Genomic DNA, 20,759 nt, shown 5'->3' on the forward strand with positions numbered 1-20,759 from the left:
AGGCCTGTTTTATTGCTTCTTTAATCAGAACAACAGTTTTCAGCTGTGCTAACATAATTTCAAAAGGGTTTTCTAATGATCAATTAGCCTTTTAAAATGATAAACTTGGATTAACTAACACAACATGCCATTGGAACACAGGAGTGATGGTTGCTGATAATGGGCCTCTGTACGCCTATGTAGATATTCCATGAAAAATCAGCCCGTTTCCAGCTACAATAGTCATTTACAACATTAACAATGTCTACACGGTATTTCTAATCAATTGAATGTTGACCAAATGTGCTTTTCTTTCAAAAACAAGGAAATGTCTAAGTGAGCCCAAACTTTTGAACGGTAGTGTATATTATAAGCTCATAGAAAGTAACATGTGTTATCCTTTCATTTACATTTACATTACATTTAAGTCATTTAGCAGACACTCTTATCCAGAGCGACTTACAAATTGGTGCATTCACCTTATGACATCCAGTAGAACAGTCACTTTACAATAGTGCATCTAAATCTTAAAGGGGGGGTGAGAAGGATTACTTATCCTATCCTAGGTATTCCTTAAAGAGGTGGGGTTTCAGGTGTCTCCGGAAGATGGTGATTGACTCCGCTGTCCTGGCGTCGTGAGGGAGTTTGTTCCACCATTGGGGGGCCAGAGCAGCGAACAGTTTTGACTGGCCTGAGCGGGAACTGTACTTCCTCAGTGGTAGGGAGGTGAGCAGGCCAGATGTGGATGAACGCAGTGCCCTTGTTTGGGTGTAGGGCCTGATCAGAGCCTGGAGGTACTGAGGTGCCGTCCCCCTCACAGCTCCGTAGGCAAGCACCATGGTCTTGTAGCGGATGCGAGCTTCAACTGGAAGCCAGTGGAGAGAGCGGAGGAGCGGGGTGACATGAGAGAACTTGGGAAGGTTGAACACCAGACGGGCTGCGGCGTTCTGGATGAGTTGTAGGGGTTTAATGGCACAGGCAGGGAGCCCAGCCAACAGCGAGTTGCAGTAATCCAGACGGGAGATGACAAGTGCCTGGATTAGGACCTGCGCCGCTTGCTGTGTGAGGCAGGGTCGTACTCTGTGGATGTTGTAGAGCATGAACCTACAGGAACGGGCCACCGCCTTGATGTTAGTTGAGAACGACAGGGTGTTGTCCAGGATCACGCCAAGGTTCTTAGCGCTCTGGGAGGAGGACACAATGGAGTTGTCAACCGTGATGGCGAGATCATGGAACGGGCAGTCCTTCCCCGGGAGGAAGAGCAGCTCCGTCTTGCTGAGGTTCAGCTTGAGGTGGTGATCCGTCATCCACACTGATATGTCTGCCAGACATGCAGAGATGCGATTCGCCACCTGGTCATCAGAAGGGGGAAAGGAGAAGATTAATTGTGTGTCGTCTGCATAGCAATGATAGGAGAGACCATGTGAGGTTATGACAGAGCCAAGTGACTTGGTGTATAGCGAGAATAGGAGAGGGCCTAGAACAGAGCCCTGGGGGACACCAGTGGTGAGAGCGCGTGGTGAGGAGACAGATTCTCGCCACGCCACCTGGTAGGAGCGACCTGTCAGGTAGGATGCAATCCAAGCGTGGGCCGCGCCGGAGATGCCCAACTCGGAGAGGGTGGAGAGGAGGATCTGATGGTTCACAGTATCGAAGGCAGCCGATAGGTCTAGAAGGATGAGAGCAGAGGAGAGAGAGTTAGCTTTAGCAGTGCGGAGCGCCTCCGTGATACAGAGAAGAGCAGTCTCTGTTGAATGACTAGTCTTGAAACCTGACTGATTTGGATCAAGAAGGTCATTCAGAGAGAGATAGCGGGAGAGCTGGCCAAGGACGGCACGTTCAAGAGTTTTGGAGAGAAAAGAAAGAAGGGATAATGGTCTGTAGTTGTTGACATCGGAGGGATTGAGTGTAGGTTTTTTCAGAAGGGGTGCAACTCTCGCTCTCTTGAAGACGGAAGGGACGTAGCCAGCGGTCAGGGATGAGTTGATGAGCGAGGTGAGGTAAGGGAGAAGGTCTCCGGAAATGGTCTGGAGAAGAGAGGAGGGGATAGGGTCAAGCGGGCAGGTTGTTGGGCGGCCGGCCATCACAAGACGCGAGATTTCATCTGGAGAGAGAGGGGAGAAAGAGGTCAGAGCACAGGGTAGGGCAGTGTGAGCAGAACTAGCGGTGCCGTTTGACTTAGCAAACGAGGATCGGATGTCGTCGACCTTCTTTTCAAAATGGTTGACGAAGTCATCTGCAGAGAGGGAGGAGGGGGGGAGGATTCAGGAGGGAGGAGAAGGTGGCAAAGAGCTTCCTAGGGTTAGAGGCAGATGCTTGGAATTTAGAGTGGTAGAAAATGGCTTTAGCAGCAGAGACAGAGGAGGAAAATGTAGAGAGGAGGGAGTGAAAGGATGCCAGGTCCGCAGGGAGGCGAGTTTTCCTCCATTTCCGCTCGGCTGCCCGGAGCCCAGTTCTGTGAGCTCGCAATGAGTCGTCGAGCCACGGGGCGGGAGGGGAGGACCGAGCCGGCCTGGAGGATAGGGGACATAGAGAGTCAAAGGATGCAGAAAGGGAGGAGAGGAGGGTTGAGGAGGCAGAATCAGGAGATAGGTTGGAGAAGGTTTGAGCAGAGGGAAGAGATGATAGGATGGAAGAGGAGAGAGTAGCGGGGGAGAGAGAGCGAAGGTTGGGACGGCACGATACCATCCGAGTAGGGGCAGTGTGGGAGGTGTTGGATGAGAGCGAGAGGGAAAAGGATACAAGGTAGTGGTCGGAGACTTGGAGGGGAGTTGCAATGAGGTTAGTGGAAGAACAGCATCTAGTAAAGATGAGGTCGAGCGTATTGCCTGCCTTGTGAGTAGGGGGAAGGTGAGAGGGTGAGGTCAAAAGAGGAGAGGAGTGGAAAGAAGGAGGCAGAGAGGAATGAGTCAAAGGTAGACGTGGGGAGGTTAAAGTCGCCCAGCACTGTGAGAGGTGAGCCGTCCTCAGGAAAGGAGCTTATCAAGGCATCAAGCTCATTGATGAACTCTCCGAGGGAACCTGGAGGGCGATAAATGATAAGGATGTTAAGCTTGAAAGGGCTGGTAACTGTGACAGCATGGAATTCAAAGGAGGCGATAGACAGATGGGTAAGGGGAGAAAGAGAGAATGACCACTTGGGAGAGATGAGGATCCCGGTGCCACCACCCCGCTGACCAGAAGCTCTCGGGGTGTGCGAGAACACGTGGGCGGACGAAGAGAGAGCAGTAGGAGTAGCAGTGTTGTCTGTGGTGATCCATGTTTCCGTCAGTGCCAAGAAGTCGAGGGACTGGAGGGAGGCATAGGCTGAGATGAACTCTGCCTTGTTGGCCGCAGATCGGCAGTTCCAGAGGCTACCGGAGACCTGGAACTCCACGTGGGTCGTGCGCGCTGGGACCACCAGATTAGGGTGGCCGCGGCCACGCGGTGTGGGAGCGTTTGTATGGTCTGTGCAGAGAGGAGAGAACAGGGATAGACAGACACATAGTTGACAGGCTACAGAAGAGGCTACGCTAATGCAAAGGAGATTGGAATGACAAGTGGACTACACGTCTCGAATGTTCAGAAAGTTAAGCTTACGTAGCAAGAATCTTATTGACTAAAATGATTAAAATGATACAGTACTGCTGAAGTAGGCTAGCTGGCAGTGGCTGCGTTGTTGACTTTGTAGGCTAGCTGGCAGTGGCTGCGTTGTTGACACTACACTAATCAAGTCGTTCCGTTGAGTGTAATAGTTTCTGCAGTGCTGCTATTCGGGGGCTAGCTGGCTAGCTAGCAGTGTTGTTTACGTTACGTTGCGTTAAAAGAACAACAATAGCTGGCTAGCTAACCTAGAAAATCGCTCTAGACTACACAATTATCTTTGATACAAAGACAGCTATGTAGCTAGCTATGTAGCTAGCTACGATCAAACAAATCAAACCGTTGTACTGTAATGAAATGAAATGAAAATGTGATACTACCTGTGAATGCGACCGGGTTGTTGAGTCCTATTCGGTAGACGTTGGCTAGCTGTTGGCTAGCTGTCGGCTAGCTGTCGGCTAGCTGTTGGCTAGCTTTCTATGTGCTTATAATGTAAACTCCAGCGCGAAAGGTACTGTTTACTTGATCATGTCAACACGATGTAACAGCATTTATTTAAAAAAAAAAGTTTTTTATTCCTCTCCCCCAGTTAACATAAACTGTTTTGCTTTATTTCCCATGGGATTCACCTGAGTACTCCCTAGTGGCTGGAATACAACTGTAATAAGCCCTTTACAACACCAGTATCACCAGCAGTACATTTACCTTTAATTCCAATAACTTCTAATCTACATTTGTTTGGTTACGGTATTTTCCATTAATAATAATAATATATTGAATGCATTACAGTCTTACTGTTGTCAATGTAGTAGTGGACACATTGTTTGTAGAGTGAACAACCTAGGCTACACGTGTTTATTTCATTCTATTTACAAGTTGTCAATTTATTCATTGTCTTTTGTTTGGAGAGCTCCTGTCAATCTTGAGTAAGGACACACACTTAATTACGTATAGAACTAGGCCTAGGCTACCTGGCCTGCTCGGAAATGTAGGCTTATAAATGTGCCCACTTGGGGATCTGATACCATTTCTCATTGTCTTAACTCGCCATCACTGTGGAGATTCTCAAACTCATTTTTCTTTGACTCAAACAGTAAGTAAACAGTATTTTTTCACATCCATTGAGATTGTCAATAGATCCTCAACGTCGCTCATTGGCACAGGAAACTCTGAGGGCCCAGAATATTTGATACAATGTTGCAAGTTTGTTAGCACCAGCTTCTGGCTGACCAAGTTAATGGTTGATACAATGTTTCAAGTTACTTACAGACAGGCCATGCATAGCCAATGTGGTTTATAGTATTTTTATTTTTATCAGGGTATTTTCTACCTGTGGGCTGCAATGTTTATATTTATTGGCTTTATGTAAGCGATTTTTACCCATTGGCAATGGCAATAGAAATTACTTTTAGATTTGTATAATTTTCATCTAGATAGTTTTGATTAACCACATGACATTGACTTTGAGATAGGAAGACCTTTTTATAAATAAAATGAAACCGTGCATATGAAAATCATAACTGTCATGCAGATCAGTAGAAATGGTACGATAACTTGGCACTCCAAATGGAAAAGGATGCCGACCATTGGTGTAGCCTATTACTGGAACTTCAGGAGTTTAAAGGCAGAATCTGCAAAGTCCAGCAGCAGCGGGCAGCAGGAGGAGGATCGGAAACAGATTTTTTTCTTCTGGTTAGGTTATATCGATCTCTGGCTCCCTCTTTAGTAATTTGTCCTCACACGCACATGCGCTCAAGTGCACACACACATTTTGAGGCAGTGGGAGGTGAACCCTGGTGTTAGTCTATGGTGTAAATGTGCAATATACTTCTCATTTTAGAGCAGATCTCACCAGGAGTACACAGGCTCTTTAAGCAAGATAGAAAATAAGTGTGTGTATGTGTCTGCGAGTCACTGTGAGAATACAGAGAACTCTGTGATGCATCACAGTCTGCGGCAACATGCTGTAAGGCTTGATGGGAGTGTGTGCGTGGGAGCCTGTAGCACCACTCTCAGGGACAGAAGGAGGGGGGGGGTGATGGAGAGAGAGACATGAAGAGAAGGTGGATAGAGGGAGAGAGTGGTTGGTATAGTGGGTAGAGGGAGAGGTAGAAACCGAAAAGGGAAGATAGAAATGGATAGATGCTAATGTAAAAGAGGGGAGAGGAATGAGAAGTTGATGTAGAGAGCAAAGGATTGTATGTGAGAGTAGGAGGTGCAGAGAGAGAGAGAACCCATTTGTAGCCCTGCCATGGCTGTTAGATAACACCAAACTGCCTGGCTCTAAATAGCACAACAGAGGGCTTCTCTTTGGTTTAACTAACTATTCCCACTATACCTCCCTCTATCCCTCTACGCCCCTCTCCTCCCTCTTTCCCTCCCTCTGTGCCCCTGTGGCCCTCTCTTTTTCCTTCTTTGCCCTTTCCCTCTATTTTTCCCTCCCACTGTCCCTCTGTGCCCATTTTCTCCCTCTATCCCTCCCTCAATCCCTCTGTGCCTGTGTCCTCCCTCTCTCTATCACTAAGCGCGACTGTGGCCCTCTCCCTTTTTCACTCTTTCTCTGCCTCTCACGCACACATGATTATCCCTTCATCTTTTACCTCTAGCCATGAGCTGTCCACCAACCAGCTTTAAGCCTCTTAGAGGACAGAGTCAAAGAGCACCGCACCCCTGCAACCCCCCAAAATATACACATTAGAGGTGACGAACACCACACACACATACATACACTGCATGCATTTAGCGAACAGCCATGCATGCACACACAGGCATTCTCTCTCTCTCTCTCTCTCTCTCTCTCTCTCTCTCTCTCTCTCTCTCTCTCTCTCTCTCTCTCTCTCTCTCTCTCTCTCTCTCTCTCTCTCTCTCTCTCTCTCTCTCTCTCTCTCTCTCTCTCTCTCTCTCTCTCTCTCTCTCATGTGGCTGAATTATCTTAAGTGTATCCACTGCTTTACACTTTCAAAAATCCACTCGCAAAATACTAGTCAGTTTTACACAGCCAATTTCTATCAGGGTGGTTAATTGACAACCAAATTACATTCATAATAATGTGGTGTTGTGATATGCTTTACCTATTGTGTGACAACAGTTGATGTAAAGTTTTGTCCCCCTGTGCTGACTGGTTTCAGCCTACTTGTTATGTGACAGTGTGTTGTGTCATTTCCTGCCCCCCCAGATCCTGCTGTTCCCCATCCAGGAAGCTGCCCAGTCAGGACGGTTCTCTGTGTCTCTGAGCGGGGAGCTGACCATCACAGACGTCCACAGTGAGGACTCGGGATACTACATCTGTCAGGCTATCTCTGTAGCTGGGAGCATCCTCACCAAGGCCCTGCTGGAGGTCGAGAGTGGTGAGTGTCTGTGGGAGGAACACAAACTCTAGAGGGCTTCACAGATCCACATATACCCAAGACCTGATCTGGGACACAAGTGGGTCCGAATCCACATATTCCCGTGGGGTGGCAAGTAGCCTAGTGGTTAAAGCGTTGGGCCAATAACCAAAAGTTGCTGGATTGAATCCCAGAGCTGACAAGGTAAAAATCTGTCATTCTGCCCCTGAACAAGGCAGTTAACCCACAGTTCCAGTTAAGAATATGTTCTTAACTGACTTGACTAGTTAAATAAAGGTTAAATAAAAGTCTCTAAATAATGTCACGGGTCTCAGTTGGATCTGATATGATTGTCTCGGGTATGTGTGATTTTAACTGACTTGCCTGGAATGTACAGGTCTGAATGCGATTACTGCAGTAGAGACAGAGTGAGACATTTTATAATTTATGCAGCTGCTCTTGCTTTTCAAGAGAGAAGAGCGTGGCGTGTGTAGCTTGTTGTTGGCCAATCATAGACTTCCTTCGGGAAGTATTCTGATGCCTTGAATTTTCCACATTTTGTCATAGCCATATTCTAGCCCTAACCCTAACCCTATAATGACAAAGCAAAAACAGTTTTTTTGAAATTTTTTGCTAATTTAAAACCGATATTTCACATGTACACAAGTACTCAGACCCTTTACTCAGTACTTTGTTGAAGCACCTTTGGCAGCGATTACATAATTGAGTCTTTTTGGGTATGATGCTACAAGTTTTGCACACCTGTATTTGGGAAGTTTCTCCCATTCTTCTCTGCAGATCCTCTCAAGCTCTCTCAGGTTGGATGGGGAGCGTTGCTGCACAGCTATTTTCAGGTCTCTCCAGAGATGTTCGATTGGGTTCAAGACCAGGCTCTGGCTGGGCTGCTCAAGGACAATCAGAGACTTGTCCCGATGCCACTCCTGCATTGTCTTGGCTGTATGCTTAGGGTCATTGTCCTGTTGGAAGGGGAACCTTCACCCCAGTCTGAAGTTCTGAGCGCTCTGAGACAGGTTTTGGTGGAGTGATGCAGGGATTCCTTCCATCTCCACAGAGGAACTCTAGAGCTCTGTCAGAGTGACCATCGGGTTCTTAGTCACCTCCCTGACCAAGCCCTTAGCCCCCGATTGCTCGGTTTGGCTGAGCGGCCAGCTCTAGTAAGAGTCTTGGTGGTTCCAAACTTCTTCCATTTAAGAATGATGGAGGCCACTGTGTTCCTGGGGACCTTCAATGCTGCAGAATTTATTTGGTACCCTTCTCCAGATCTGTGCCTCGACATAATCCTGTCTCGGAGCTCTTCGGACAATTCCTTCGACCTCATGGCTTGGTTTATGCTCTGACATGCACTGTCAACTGTGGGACCTATATAGATAGGTGTGTGCCTTTCCAAATCATATCACAGGTGGAAGTCAAAGGGTCTGAATACTTTCCAAAGGCACTGTAAATAATCAGTGGCAATCGGCTACAGAAATAGAGCCTCACTCCATGTGTGGCAAAAGTTAGGAGATACTGTATCTAATCAATGGAAGATGGAATTAAAATGACAGAATTAAAAGTTAAAGGAAAAGGATAGTCTACAATGACCAATAGCCAAAATGGGAGTCAGGCTGCTACTTAATATTCTGAATGGAGTTGTTGTTGTTTCTAACAGTAGGATGAGAAAGTGCATGCACTGCAGCCTCAGTTAGCCTAGCTAGCTAACTTTAGCTAGCTTAACTAGCTTCTCCTGGTTTGAAGCAGTCAAGACATGTACTGCATAATCATTTTTGATGATAAAAAACTTTGGCAACTATGGCAGCAAGTCGAGTTGGTTAGTTGCTGCTTCTCTCCCACCCTCCTCCCCATGCCACTCGCTCACAGTATGGCCCTTCTCCCCTGCCTTCTAGAACGGCACATCTCTCCCTCCTCTCGAGTTTTATCAGCTCTGGTCAATAAAGTAGCTGAAAAATGTTCCTTTCTGTTGCTTTCCTCACTCGGACCGGGTCTGGATCCAACCAGGTCTATACGGAAAGGGTCTAGTTGTCCTCGGGTCCATTCAGAACAGGTCTCTATAATTAAAAAATGTATGCCTATCGGGTCCGGAAGGGTGTGTGGGGGGGGTCTGTACAGTACTCCAGCACTTTAGATTTGAAATGATACAATGACTATGAGGTAAAAGTGCAGATGTGGATGCTACCATGAATCCTTAATGAATCAAGGAATAATGATGAGTGAGAAAGTTACAGACGCTGTCACGGCCGTTGAAAGAACTGGACCAAGGTGCAGCGTGGTGAGCGTACATATTATTTTATTTAGAAAAGACACAAAACAAGAAACACTACAAAACCAACCGTGAAGCAAAAGGCTATGTGCCATAAACAAAGTCAACTTCCCACAAAGACAGGTGGGAAAAGGGCTACCTAAGTATGGTTCTCAATCAGAGACAACGATAGACAGCTGTCCCTGATTGAGAACCCTAACCGGCCAAAACATAGAAATACAAATAATAGAACATAGCATTTACCCACCCCAAATCACACCCCAACCAAACCAAAGAGAGACATAAAAAGGATCTCTCAGGTCAGGGCTTCGTGCCATGGATCATCACTGGAGGCTTCTTGCCATGGATCATCACTGGAGGCTTCGTGCTATGGATCATCCCTGGAGGCTTCGTGCCATGGATCATCACTGGAGGCTTCTTGCCATGGATCATCACTGGAGGCTTTGTGCCATGGATCATCACTGGAGGCTTCTTGCCATGGATCATCACTGGAGGCTTCTTGCCATGGATCATCACTGGAGGCTTCGTGCCATGGATCATCACTGGAGGCTTCGTGCCATGGATCATCACTGGAAGCTTCTTGCCATGGATCATCACTGGAGGCTTCGTGCCATGGATCATCACTGGAGGCTTCGGGCCATGGATCATCACTGGAGGCTTCTTGCCATGGATCATCACTGGAGGCTTCGCGCCATGGATCATCACTGGAGGCTTCGTGCCATGGATCATCACTGGAGGCTTCTTGCCATGGATCATCACTGGAGGCGTCGTGCCATGGTTCATCACTGGAGGCTTCTTGCCATGGATCATCACTGGAGGCTTCGTGCCATGGATCATCACTGGAGGCTTCGTGCCATGGATCATCACTGGAGGCTTCGAGCCATGGATCATCAATGGAGGCTTCTTGACATGGATCATCACTGGAGGCTTCTTGCCATGGATCACTGGAGTGGAGAGACACACAGGAGGCCTGGCTCTGGGAGCAGGCAAATGACTCACCAGGCTGGGGAGACATACAGGAGGCTTAGTTCTTGGCAGAGGCACCGGATACACTGGGCTGTGGAGGCGCACTGGCGGTCTTGAGCGCAGTGCTGGCACAACCCATTCTGGCTGGATGCTCACCCTAGCCCAGCAGATGCAGGGAGCTGGAATGTAGCGCACCGGGTTAAGAATGAGTACTGGAGACACCGTGCGCTCCACCGCATAACACAGTGCCTGACCAGTACGATGTTCGCCACGGTAAGCACGAGGAGTTGGTTCACGTCTCCAACCTGACTCAGCCAATCTCCTCGTGTGCCCCCCCAAAAAAACATTTGGGGAGTGGCCTCCCGGTCTTTAGTGCCAGCTGTGACCCTGTGTAATCCTGGGCCCTCTTTCTCACTGCCTCCGCCTTCCTCTCTGCTTCTAGCTGCTCCCACGGCAGGCGATCATTTCCCGCCAGGATCTCCTCCCATGTCCAGGATCCCTTGCCATTTAGGATGTCCTCCCATGTCCAGGATCCCTTGCCATTTAGGATGTCCTCCCATGTCCAGTCCTCCTGAACACGCTGCTTGGTCAGTTTGTGGTGGTGGGAAGTTCTGCCACGGTTGTTTTCTCATTTGTTGTTTTGTTGGCTTTATTTTTTATAATAAAATAACATTTACGCTCACCACTCTGCACCTTGCTCCACTTCCTTCAACAGCCGTGACAGACGCACAAATATCCTACCCTTTATAAAAAATTCTAACCTCCCCTGTTATAGTAATGGTGAGAGGTTAGCATGTATTACTATAGACATGTTTAAAAACACATTATATTATTTTTCACCATAAAAGTGTCCTCAAAATGACACAATGGATAACTTTCCATACATATCTATTGGGTACAAAATAATCTGAAACACATCCTTAAACAAAAAGCAAATGCATCCAACAAGTTTGTAGAGTCACAAGCTTGATATAATCATTGCGTGTTAGGAATATTGGACCAAATAATAAACTTTCTACTATTTTAATACACATAAGTGAGTTTGTTCCAATACCTTTGGTCCATTAATATAGGGGGGACTATGTACAAAAAGTGCTGTAATTTCTAAACGGTTCACCCGATATGAATGAAAATACCCTCAAATTAAAGCGGACAGTCCGCACTATAACCTTATTGTTATTGTATAATTTCAAATCCAAAGCGCTGGAGTACAGAGCCAAAATAACAAAACATTTGTCACTGTCCCACTACTTTTGGAGCTTATTGTATATCAGTCCATCCAGGATTCCGCAATCGCATGTTTTTTGGTCAAATCAACAAATCCATGCATATTATGCAAGGCCTTGCAAATTTTACCAATCAATGCACTATTTCCGCATAAAGCAGTCAAATCATTACATTTACATTTTATATTTTTGTAATTTAGCAGAAACTCTTATCCAGGGCAACTTTCAGTAAGTGCATTCATCTTAAGATAGCTAGGTGGGACAACCAAATGTCTCAGTCATAGTAAGTACAATTTTCCTCAAAGTAGCTATCAGCAAAGTCAGTGCTAGTGGCGGGGAGTCAAGTGCAAGTGTTAGGAGTGGGTACTGTGAGATTATTTAAGATACTCTTTGAAGAGCTAGGGTTGTGTTTTTTGGAAGATGGGCAGGGACTCTGCTGTCCTAGCTTCAGAGGGAAGCTGATTCCATTGGGGTCCCAGGACAGAGAAGAGCTTTGACTGGGCCGAGTGGGAGGTGCCCTCCCGTAGGGATGGGAGGGCCAAGAGACCATAGTTGGCAAATCATATCAATATTATCACATAAAACTGACGCATCACCACAGTACAAAAAGAGGGCTCACAATTTCAACCAATCACTGCACATTTACAGCATTGTATGGTTCAACCAAGCCAAAAAAATGTTTTCCCTCGTCAGAGCATTTTCAGGACAAATTTGACAAAATCAGGGCATATTAACATGCAACATGTCAGATACTGTATATGGTTGCAAAGGGAGATATAGGTTTGCAAACTTTCTAAGTTTACCAGTAAACTGCCAAAATTTTGGTATATTTCAAGGATTTTCTATAATCTATCACAAGACATCTAGTGGCCCTTTTGGGTACTTTAGATTATTACAGGTGTCTGTAATTAGCTCTGGCCCTCTGTGTGGCCTTATCAATGTAAAATATATAAAATAATTAAATAAGATGATTTTAAAATAAACTAAAAAAAGCATTATCCTAATTATAAACCATCAATTTAGTGAATACCTTTGGTGTTTAATATGAGTTTCCCAGCATGAAAAATCCTTTATTATTACATGTCAATATGTATTTGTTGTCAGAGATGGGAGGAGCTGATGGGAGGAGCTATTGGAGGGCTCCTTGTAATGGCTGGAATGGAATTAATGGAACCGAGTCAAACGTGGTTTCCACATGTTTGTGTTTGATACCATTACATTTATTCCATTCCAGCCATTACAATTAGCCCATCCTCCTATAGCTCCTCCCACCAGCCTCCACTGGTGTGTGTGTGCTTGTGCATTCCTGTGTGAGTGAGTGTGTGCCAGTTTGTGTGTGTATGAAAGCTAATCTGTAAGGATAGAAACCTAGCGTGAGTTTCCCTGGAGTTAGTGATCCCTAGGGGGTTATCAAATCAAATCAAATTAATTTATATAGCCCTTCGTACATCAGCTGACATCTCAAAGTGCTGTACAGAAACCCAGCCTAAAACCCAAAACAGCAAGCAATGCAGGTGTAGAAGCATGGTGGCTAGGAAAAACTCTCTAGAAAGGCCAAAACCTAGGAAGAAACCTAGAGAGGAACCAGGCTATGTGGGGTGGCCAGTCCTCTTCTGGCTGTGCCGGGTGGAGATTATAACAGAACATGGCCAAGATGTTCAAATGTTCATAAATTACCAGCATGGTCCAATAATAATAAGGCAGAACTGTTGAAACTGGAGCAGCAGCACGGCCAGGTGGACTGGGGACAGCAAGGAGTCATCATGTCAGGTAGTCCTGAGGCATGGTCCTAGGGCTCAGGTCCTCCGAGAGAAAGAAAGAGAGAAAGAAAGAGAGAATTAGAGAGAGCACACTTTAAATTCACACAGGACACCGAATAGGACAGGAGAAGTATTCCAATTATAACGAACTGACCCTAGCCCCCCGACACATAAAATACTGCAGCATAAATACTGGAGGCTGGGACAGGAGGGGTCAGGAGACACAGGCCCGATCCAACTATCACACACACAGCCAATAACCAATATCCTAAACCCAACCCAGGCCCTTCCTCGTACAAACCCACATTCATATCCCATTACCATCTAACACTTTGGATGCATCCAAAATGGCACTGTAATTGTTTTATAGTGCACTACATTTGAGCAGAGCCCTAGGTCAAATGTAGTGCACTATAAAGGGAAAAGGGTGCCATTTGGGATTAGTCTATTTCCGACTACCTAATTATAATTTTTTATGCTGATATATGTCATGGACTGCTGTTTTAGCCAATGGACTAGACCCCCAGTACCCCCCCCCCCTCCATCACTTCCTTCACAATTGTTTAAACCCAAATCAATTAAAGATTCTTCAAAGCCATCAAACATAAAACATTGTCGCCCCCCCACAGTCCCCCAAATGAACAAACAGCAGGAGGTAACACGAGACGTAGTCAAAAAGCACAAGTCAGAATGGCGCTATGCAAATGAACTTCGCCGGGAACACATGCTCCCATCGTCCTGCCGTGCCAAATAGGGAAGGGGATAAACTGTTGTTTAGATGCATTTGTGCTCCGTGTTTGCCTCAAAGCACTGTACCTTAGCTAGAATATCGTAGCTTAGCATACAGACAACAACCTAAATGTACATTATGCTTACAGCTCAATGGTAAATATTTTTTTCACATTTTCCCCTTGTCATAGTTCAGCCATGGTGTTTGAGTTCATAAACCAACAATATCACTAGCTATGGCTTCAGCATAAAAAATGTATTTCTGGGTCCCGTAGAAAGACATTTGTCTCATGATGATACAATAAGTCTGTAGTTTTGTTATACATTTTGAGGTACATTTTGTATTAATGATTTGTTTTGGCGACATTGGCTGGGGTACAATCAAAACACACAATTTAAAAAACTTTTAAAAATGATATATGACTAAATGTCATTGAGCAGACTTCATGTCAATAGACTACACACTGAAAGTGAGGTACAGTGGTACTTAGGTGACGTTGAAACTGTATGTTGTTCTGTAAGATGTCAGCACACACACAGTAATTTACGTGATGGTGTACACACAGACGTACAGAGTTGGCATAGACAGACACATACATGTCCATTGGCTTGCTTCTGTTTGCAGGGCAATGGTGGTTTAGTGAGCCTATAGCCAGGGCCTGTGCCTCACTACAGGATGGACAGTCTATGGAGGGATGGGATTTAGTGCCAAGGGGCAAGGCGTACACTATTGATGTAAACTGCATACTGTACTACTTGTGTTCTATATTACTCAATAAGAGTCAATGCAGAGAGTGCCAATGCAATTAAAACGATAATTATACTGTTCATCTGTGGACACTGTTCACTATTCAGGCACAGGCCCACACATATAAACAATCATGCACACAAACACTCCGCTCCTCCTTCCCATATTTCAGCCTCTATGAAGGTAGATTGACATATATCCACTTACGCCATACGGCTATTTAGCACACAAAAAAAGCCACATAGTACCAATGCCACACCAGTACCAACTCGTCTGTGAACTGGTCATCTCTGTATACCCGTCACAAGACCCACTGATTGATGCTTATTTATAAAACCCTCCTATAATTTGTTCTTAACTGACTTGCCTAGTTAAATAAAGGTTAAATAAATAAATAAAATAAATAATATGTGATGTGGCAAATGCAGGAATTGTGTCCACAATCCTGGTGGTATGTTGTGAATTATTATGTTTCCTTTCCAATATGTTATTTCATAAAAGTATCCCATTGGCCTCTTGGAATGGAGTCCAATATCTCAAACCCAATTTCAGCATGTACTGTACACAATCCCAACAGTCCAACGTCCTTGGTTTTACCATTAGGACTTTTAGATGCATTGGAGGAGGAATGGTAAATGCCAAAGTAAATGACTCGTCAATGACTTATTCATGGTCCTCCGCCTCCCTCACGCCGCTCGACACAAAAATAGTTTTCCAGGTCTATTCAGTGCTACTTTGGCATGTTAAGCCATAACATTGCTGTCTAATGGGAGAAAGCAATATGAAGATTTTTTTGTAAATGTAACCGATCGCCTCGATTCGGTCTTATGTAGCAACATTTGAAATGGTGTTTTTCACATTGAATAAATGTAGCGACTCAGAGCTAGAAAATGGTATATCACACACTACAGTTGAGGAACAATGGGAAAGTAATTCTGCTTGGAAAACCTCACTTTTGAGAAAATGGCCTTTGAATGTTTTGGTACACCTATTGGAGAGCTCCTCTTTGTCTACACCCATTCAGCATCGTTCACGCCCTCTTAAGATTTAACCCCAACCATCTCTTTAATCCGAGCGTTCTGTCCTAACAACAGCAGTCAAGCACCCAGGCTAACTGGCTAACGTTGGCTAGCTTGCTAGCTACTTCCAGACACAAATGAGAGAACAGCTCACTCTGACCATATTCTTTGCCCTGGTAGAGCTGATTAGGCTGTTTTTATGTTATCCAGAGCGCTGGTGACTGCTGGCAACAATTTACGGTTTTTGCACACGTTTACTGACACCGGCCATATTCAACGGGTGTGGAGCGTTCGTAAATTCATCAGTTATTCTGCACACTCAGACGAGAGTGCTCTGAAATCGGAGTAAAAAGCCAGAGCAAATTTACCAGCTATATCTATCAACAGTTGTCACAATGACATCATTAACATTCTATTGTAATGGTTACCTGCATAGTGGAATCTTTCGCTAAGACATGTAGCTAGCTAGCTAGCTAAACAATGAACCATAATCCCAATTTATGACATTACTACTTTGCATGAATCTGCAGGTAGCTAACCAACAGTCTCAATGTCAGTTAGCTAACATTAGGCTATAACTAGCAAATTAAATGGCTCTGAGAAATGAATAATATTACAACACAGATCATACATGTAATGTTAGCTAGTTGACCTAACAACAGCAGTCAAGCATCCAAGCTAACTGGCCAACGTTGGCTAGCTTTCTAACTATTTCCAGATACAAATGAGAGAACAGCTCACTCTGACCATTTTACTCGCCCTAGCAGAGCTGGTTAGGCTGTTTTTATGTTATCCAGAGCGTTGGTGATTGCAACTGTGCTGCTGGCAACAATTTAATTACGCTTTTTTTGCCAACGTTTACTGACAACGGCCATATTCAACGGGTGTTGAGCGTTCTTAAATTTGACGGTTATTGTTATTGTAATGTTAGCTAGCGAGCTAGCCAAGTAACAATAGCTAGTGAGCTAACAGTACACTAACTTGATATGAAAACAACTTTCTGACAAATTTAGAAACGTGTAATATCTGAAAATGTAGCTAGCCAGACTATCTTACCCGTATACATGGATGGACGCTTCTCCCTCTGTCACGGATGCCATGGTTGCCCTTAATTTGAAGATGTAATACGGAGACTGGGCTCCTTAACTATCATACTCTAATTCCACTGATTTCAAAACTCGGTCCTCCAGAAAGTGGAGAGCAACAACACGTATGCAGTTCTATTACACGATATATATACAAAAATTAGCCAGGTTAGACAGGATTACCTACACATACTGACCAGTTCAAAAACACAGAAGCGTGCTACATGGCAGACCAATCCGAACTCATCTCTCTGCATGTCCAGCCCACTCATTATCTCAGCCAATCATCGACTTACTGTGAATAAAGTGATTTGAACACACAAATGTATCGAGTAACCGGAACCCACAGATTTACATCATCATTGCGGCATATAGCCTGAAACTATGTCTAACCTGGTCCTTGGCCAGTTGAGGAAACTTGATTTGGTGGTTTTCTCCTACCATTGTTCAAACAAAACGGAACCCAACCGCTTTTCGGCATTTTAACTATAAAAGCAGGGTTAGTTATTACCATTAGCTAGTGTGAGTCATCAGGCTACTTATCAGCCTCACAGCAGTCAAGCAATGCATTCCGCCAAGAGTCGTTCACAATCTAGTCCGGTTGCAGCCACAATTAGACCTCATATTTGTTTGCCTAGCAATTATCAAATGTACATTGTTTAATCACACATTTACAAGTCTCAGTCACAATGACAGCTCCAATAAGCCCCCTATGGTGAACGACATGTGAACGAGAGGCTCATAGAACCATGACTCTTTCAAGTTTCCAGTTCATCATTCACCGTTAGCGGGTCCTGCAGTTATACTGCACTGTAACTGCAGTTCAACTGCAAAATTATTGTAGTAAAAAAAACGGTTATTTTGGAAACAGTATATTGTATGTTTTGGATATTCAATAAAATAAAATAATAATAAAAAAAGTTTAAAAATCACAGACCAGCTGACGACCGAAGTAACCTTACAGGCGCCCGGCCCACCACAAGGAGTCGCTAGAGTGCAATGGAACAAGGAAATCCCAGCCAGCCAAACCCTCCCCTAACACTGACAATTGTGCGCCCTCATGGGTATGGCCGGCTGTGACACAGCCTGGGATCGAAGTGATGCACCAAAGTGACGCGATGCAGTGCCTTAGACCGCTGCGCCACTCGGGAGGCCACCGGATTGGAGTATTTTAACAAGGCTAAGTGACTGGCGGCTTCAAGGTTTCTCCATGCTGCAAATGTTTAGGATACATTAACGTAACATGCCATAACTGTTACGTTAATGAACTATAACGATTCATTTATGTATATTAGTTTTTCTATGATCTCTAAAACAGCTATCTCATGAATATATAGCAATGTGTTTGTATTCTGTAGCTGGTTGGTGGAGGATGGTCCTCCAAGAGAACACACTCAACTACCTTCTCTCGTAACGTATCTCTCTCTCCTTTCCTCCCCCACACAGCATCCTCCGACCGAGTCCCACCCATCATCCGCCAAGGACCGGCCAATCAAACGCTGGAGCCGGGCTCCACGGCCCATTTACAGTGCCACGTGATGGGCAACCCTCTGCCCAGCATTCAATGGGAGAAGGATGGCCAGAGGATCCTGGGAGATGAGCGTGTCAGCCTTATGGAGAACGGAATGTTCCAGATCACAAACCTGCAGGTACCTGGAAATAACTTAAATAGAACGTTCCCAATAATTCTTATGAACATAGAAAGAATGTTCCCAATAATGCTCATGAACGCTGCAAGAATGTTCCCATTGATTCTCTTTCCATCCTCCTTCGTAAATGCCATCACTCCCTGGATATTAGTAAATGAAATTAAACGCTTCACATTTCCTCTCAATGCACTCCAAGTCTCATCATGGCCAATCTTCTGAGCTAATTCTCCTAGGTGATACTAAGCAACCGCATGCAGTCACAACTGAGTGCTGTTTCCAATGCAATCCAATCAACTTCCCAGCCTTAATGGTATTTAGCTTAAATTCATTCATTGTACTATTATGACTCACTGCCAGTCACAGCAATAGGCATAGCAGTGTTGAGATGCCACGGCAAAGCAACCTGTCCATTTGATATATTGATATTTACTCATTGAGCGTCATACAGGTCATAGTAGCCATCCATTCTAAAACACAACTCAGCAATCTAATGCAATCTAATTGAGAGGCAGATATTAATATTGGAGTACTGGCAGAGTGGCTTTTTTATGGTTTATGGGTGAGTCAGTGATTTAGTGATTGGTGGTCGAGTTTCTGTGGCGTCATAAAGCTTGGCGGTGATGCATACTCGCCAAGGTAATGAACGAGTGCAATCTTTAGTGGTAGTATATGCATGGATAATGATATACATTCTACCAAGAGCTCTCTGGGGTTGCGGGCTGCACCTGCAACCCGCAGGTTGTGTGTGTGTGTGGCGAGCTTCGGGACCAGCTGACGCGTTAATTAATTAATTGTTGGGCCCAGAGTGATTAACGATCGCCATGACTTTAATTAAATCCTTGTAGGGGTTTTGAGAGAGGCCAAGAAGGAGAGACCAAGAGAGAAAAAAGATTAAGTCAAGCATCTCAATGTACCAATGTAACGTCGTTCTTCGTTTGTCGAAAGAGAGTCGGACCGAAATGCAGCGTGGTTGTTACTCATGTTCTTTAATGAATGAATCGCGATACATGAAATAACTTAATAAATACAAAACAACAAACGGAACGTGAAACCTAATTACAGCTTATCTGGTGAACACTACACAGAGACAGGAACAATCACCCACGAAATACACAGCGAATCCCCGGCTACCTAAATATGGTTCCCAATCAGAGACAATGAGAATCACCTGACTCTGATTGAGAACCGCCTCAGTCAGCCAACCTAAGCTACACCCCTACTCAGCCGCAATCCCAATGCCTACAAAACCCCAATACGAAACACAACATATAAACCCATGTCACACCCTGGCCTGACCAAATATATAACGAAACACAAAACACTATAACCAAGGTGTGACAACCAAAACATTTTTCATGCACTCAATATGTAGAAAACACTCTTTGGTACTTCCCTAATGACTGTATTAGAGAATTTCTCACATCTCACATCCAATTCTATCTTTTTGAAACTTGGACACTGTCCCTGTTTGTTTTTAATTTGCTCTCCTTCCCTTTTATCAGGGCGCTCATCTTTTAACTAAAGCAGAGTGGGGCACAGGAAGTTGAGTAGGAGAGGTGAGAGAGGAGGGTGGGGTGGAGAAGAGAGGGCAGGGGACCCGACAGATGGTCAGTTTGTTCCTCTCTGTGACTGAAGAGATGCCCATTACCCCGGGACCAGAGCAAGAACGAGGGGGATGGAAAGAAACTAGATGAGAAAGAAAGACAGGATATTGAGATGAGAGAGAAACAGAAGAAGTCAAGGAAGATGCTACAATATAGATAAAGAGTGCACTTGAGATGATATCAGAACATCGAGGATGTGGAGAAAATAAAAAACTCTTGCCTCCTTCATGCATTTTTAACTATCTGTTTAGGGCAGCACCCAAAGCTGCCAACCATGATTAATAGTTAGATGCCCGTCCATTTACCCCTTCCCACTCCTCTCCTCCAATCACCAGTCACCAACATGGACCTGCCGCCACAGACAGCCACATCCTTGGCTGCCATACAGGTCCGTTCAGGGTCAGCCGGCCTATAGGAAGAGAGAAGGAAGAGTGATGTACTGTTCGACTTGGAGTCACCTCTCCTGTCTCTCTTGGGGCTTTTAGACAGGGCACTTAGACTTGTGTAATGCCATCGCCACTGCAACTGGCCAGCCACACACACACACACACACACACACACACACACACACACACACACACACACACACACACACACACACACACACTAGTGGATTGGCATCCAAGCACCAACCACATTGCATTATATTGATTGCATTGTGTTGTCTCGCTTTGTGTTTTTGTAGTGTGCTTTGCATAATTAATTCGCTTTGTTTTGAATAATAGTGGTTTTAAATTAACCAAAAGGTCTGAAAACCAAGTTGTTAGTTTGAAATCTGTGTTTGTGTGATTGTGTAGCCCACTAACCT

At 44.9% G+C, this 20,759-nt stretch overlaps 1 protein-coding gene across 4 annotated transcripts in view; it reads left to right on the top strand.

The window, feature by feature from the left end:
• LOC124012193 (roundabout homolog 3-like) overlaps positions 1 to 20,759 on the top strand; it is a 243,259-nt gene that overhangs the window by 195,685 nt on the left and 26,815 nt on the right. For all 4 annotated transcript variants that reach the window (XR_006834680.1, XR_006834681.1, XR_006834682.1 and 1 more), the window contains 2 exons: positions 6,737 to 6,908; positions 18,145 to 18,347. Coding sequence is in view for 1 of the 4 variants with exons in the window: in XM_046325684.1 (XP_046181640.1) it covers positions 6,737 to 6,908; positions 18,145 to 18,347 (375 nt within the window). In the remaining 3 variants the exon portion in view is untranslated. The remainder of the gene's footprint in view (positions 1 to 6,736; positions 6,909 to 18,144; positions 18,348 to 20,759) is intronic.

Source organism: Oncorhynchus gorbuscha, linkage group LG02, assembly GCF_021184085.1.
Source record: "Oncorhynchus gorbuscha isolate QuinsamMale2020 ecotype Even-year linkage group LG02, OgorEven_v1.0, whole genome shotgun sequence".
Taxonomy (NCBI): domain Eukaryota; kingdom Metazoa; phylum Chordata; class Actinopteri; order Salmoniformes; family Salmonidae; genus Oncorhynchus; species Oncorhynchus gorbuscha.